At 52.9% G+C, this 2043-nt stretch overlaps 1 protein-coding gene across 3 annotated transcripts in view; it reads right to left on the reverse strand.

The window, feature by feature from the left end:
- Window positions 1–38: 38 nt before the first annotated feature.
- PCYT2 (phosphate cytidylyltransferase 2, ethanolamine) overlaps window positions 39–2043 on the reverse strand; it is an 11083-nt gene continuing 9078 nt past the window's right edge. For all 3 annotated transcript variants that reach the window (XM_010008638.1, XM_010008640.1, XM_010008639.1), the window contains 4 exons: window positions 1594–1659; window positions 1304–1369; window positions 803–891; window positions 39–203 (listed from right to left, as the gene is read on the reverse strand). In XM_010008638.1, coding sequence (XP_010006940.1) covers window positions 113–203; window positions 803–891; window positions 1304–1369; window positions 1594–1659 — 312 coding nt within the window. In that variant the 3' untranslated portion in view covers window positions 39–112. The remainder of the gene's footprint in view (window positions 204–802; window positions 892–1303; window positions 1370–1593; window positions 1660–2043) is intronic.

Consider the following 2043-nt stretch of genomic DNA (forward strand, 5'->3'; position numbering starts at 1 on the left):
GAGGGGGGGGGGGGGGAGGGCGGACCCCCGCCCCGGGGTCCCTCAAGAGCCGCCCGCTCCTCGGGACCGGGAGGCTGCGGCGCTGCGACCCGGGCAGCAGCTCTGGGCTGGCCTAGGGCTGCTCCTCGCCCAATCTCTTCATGGCCTCCAGCACAGCCAACTCTTTTGCTTCCTTCTTCTGGTTCCTGGCTTCAAACTCCAGCCTGCACCAAACACAAAATGCCGTAGGATTCCCGTCCATCCATGTCCCAGCAGGCTAAAAGCATCATTGCCTCCTGTGCTGCTTTGTTCTGAGGGCACTTCAGAAACCTCTCCATAACCCCCAGGCTCCTCTTGGACAGCCAGTACCCAGAGCTTCCCACACTGGCCAAGCAATACTTTCTTCTCCCTCTGCAGAAGACTCTGCTGTTCCATTAGTGCCATAAAACCAACATCAAATTTACCACTGATCTGAGCCATGACCACTGAAAGTGAAGGGCTCAGGCCTGAAAGAGCAATCTCTAAAAGAAGCCACATATGCTAGTCCCCAAGAATACACAAAGGAAAACGTTATCATTAATAGAGGAGGAAAAGCAATGAAATGTGCTGTGGAGCACAGGCTGACACAGTAGAACTCAGCTGCTTGTCTTCCTGTCCAGCACAGCCAGGTTTAAGCAGCCAGCCCAAGCTGCAGAGACAAAGACCCAGGTCACTGCCTCTGCATTCAGATAACCTCTTCTCTTCCCATTTGACCCCATTAATTAGCCCCCAGACAAGGTAGACAGAACAGCATGTGACAGACTGGGAGATGAAGGAAGCCAACCTGTTCTTGATGATCCTTTGCACAATCAGGTCTGTGGTGAGGTTGCTGCCACTGTCCACCAGCTGGAAGATGTTGCGTCTCTTGGGTTCCTGTGAGCAAACCCACCAGAGCCTGCTGTGAAAGCCAGGCAGGACCTGGAGGTGTGCAGCTCTGTGAGGAGAGCTGAGTAGGAGCCATGGAAGGTCCTGGCACCACAAAAAACCATCCACTCAGGCAGAGTAAATAACTGGAAAACAAAGCTGCACCTAGACAGGAACTGACACGGAGCAGGGATGACAGGATTCCTCATTCTGCCACAAAGGCATCAGAAAGAGGCAAAACAAAACAGTGACTAAAATAATGGGGCTGTTGTGAATTATTTACAGGCTCTGCCCTGAGTAGCTGCCCTCGGGGGTAAAATCAGCATCACCTGGAAGGACTTGTTTGGTTCCTCTGCAGTAGGAAAGCCACCCTGTGTCTACCCAGCGCTGACAGCAGCACAAGCAGCAGGGAGCAGCTCACCTTGTAGGGATCAGAACCGTCCTTGTCTGGCACCACCTCTGTCATCCCATGACACACAAGTGTTACCTGGAGAAGGACACAAAGGCACTGACACAACCCAAAATACGACAGGGACTTTCTCTGTCCCTGCACTCGCTGCATCACAGCACAGCGGCTGCGCATCCAAAGCCCCCACAACCGTGCTGAGCAGGACCACTCCTCTCCTACACCCGTTTCCCCACACCTTTTTGGCTCCCTCAGCATATCACACCCCAACACCTACACATCCATCTGCAGGCACAGATTCTCACCCTGAAGTGATCCAGCAGGTCAGCAGTGACAGCGTAGGGTGCCCCAATCACCACCTCTGAGACGTACTGAAAAAGCGAACAGGTGGAGTCCAGGGGTGAATAAAAACCCAGAGCAGAAAACAGCCTGCTTCCTAAACAGACCTGAGCAGATCACCTGGTAGGAAAGCCAGGATCTCAAATGAGGGAACAGGAAAGAGGGCTTAGCAGCCACTGCTTATCACTCAACATCTTTTTGTTCCACTAAAGAATAGACTTCCTGGTAGCAGGTACATAGCAAATCCAAAAGTTAATTGCTCGGGGCATGTTTCTGGGCCTCCCCACATTTCTTTCCCAGGAATTTTCTCCCCTGTTGCAGGGAACAGAGTCTTCTAGAAGAACACACCTGTAGAGCAGTGCTCTGCAAGGCATCCTGCCTTTCTGCTACTGGTGGAGCTGGTGGAGGGTTCAGCA

This window comes from Chaetura pelagica, unplaced genomic scaffold, assembly GCF_000747805.2.
Source record: "Chaetura pelagica isolate M959 unplaced genomic scaffold, ChaPel_1.0 scaffold962, whole genome shotgun sequence".
NCBI classification, from domain to species: Eukaryota; Metazoa; Chordata; class Aves; order Apodiformes; family Apodidae; genus Chaetura; species Chaetura pelagica.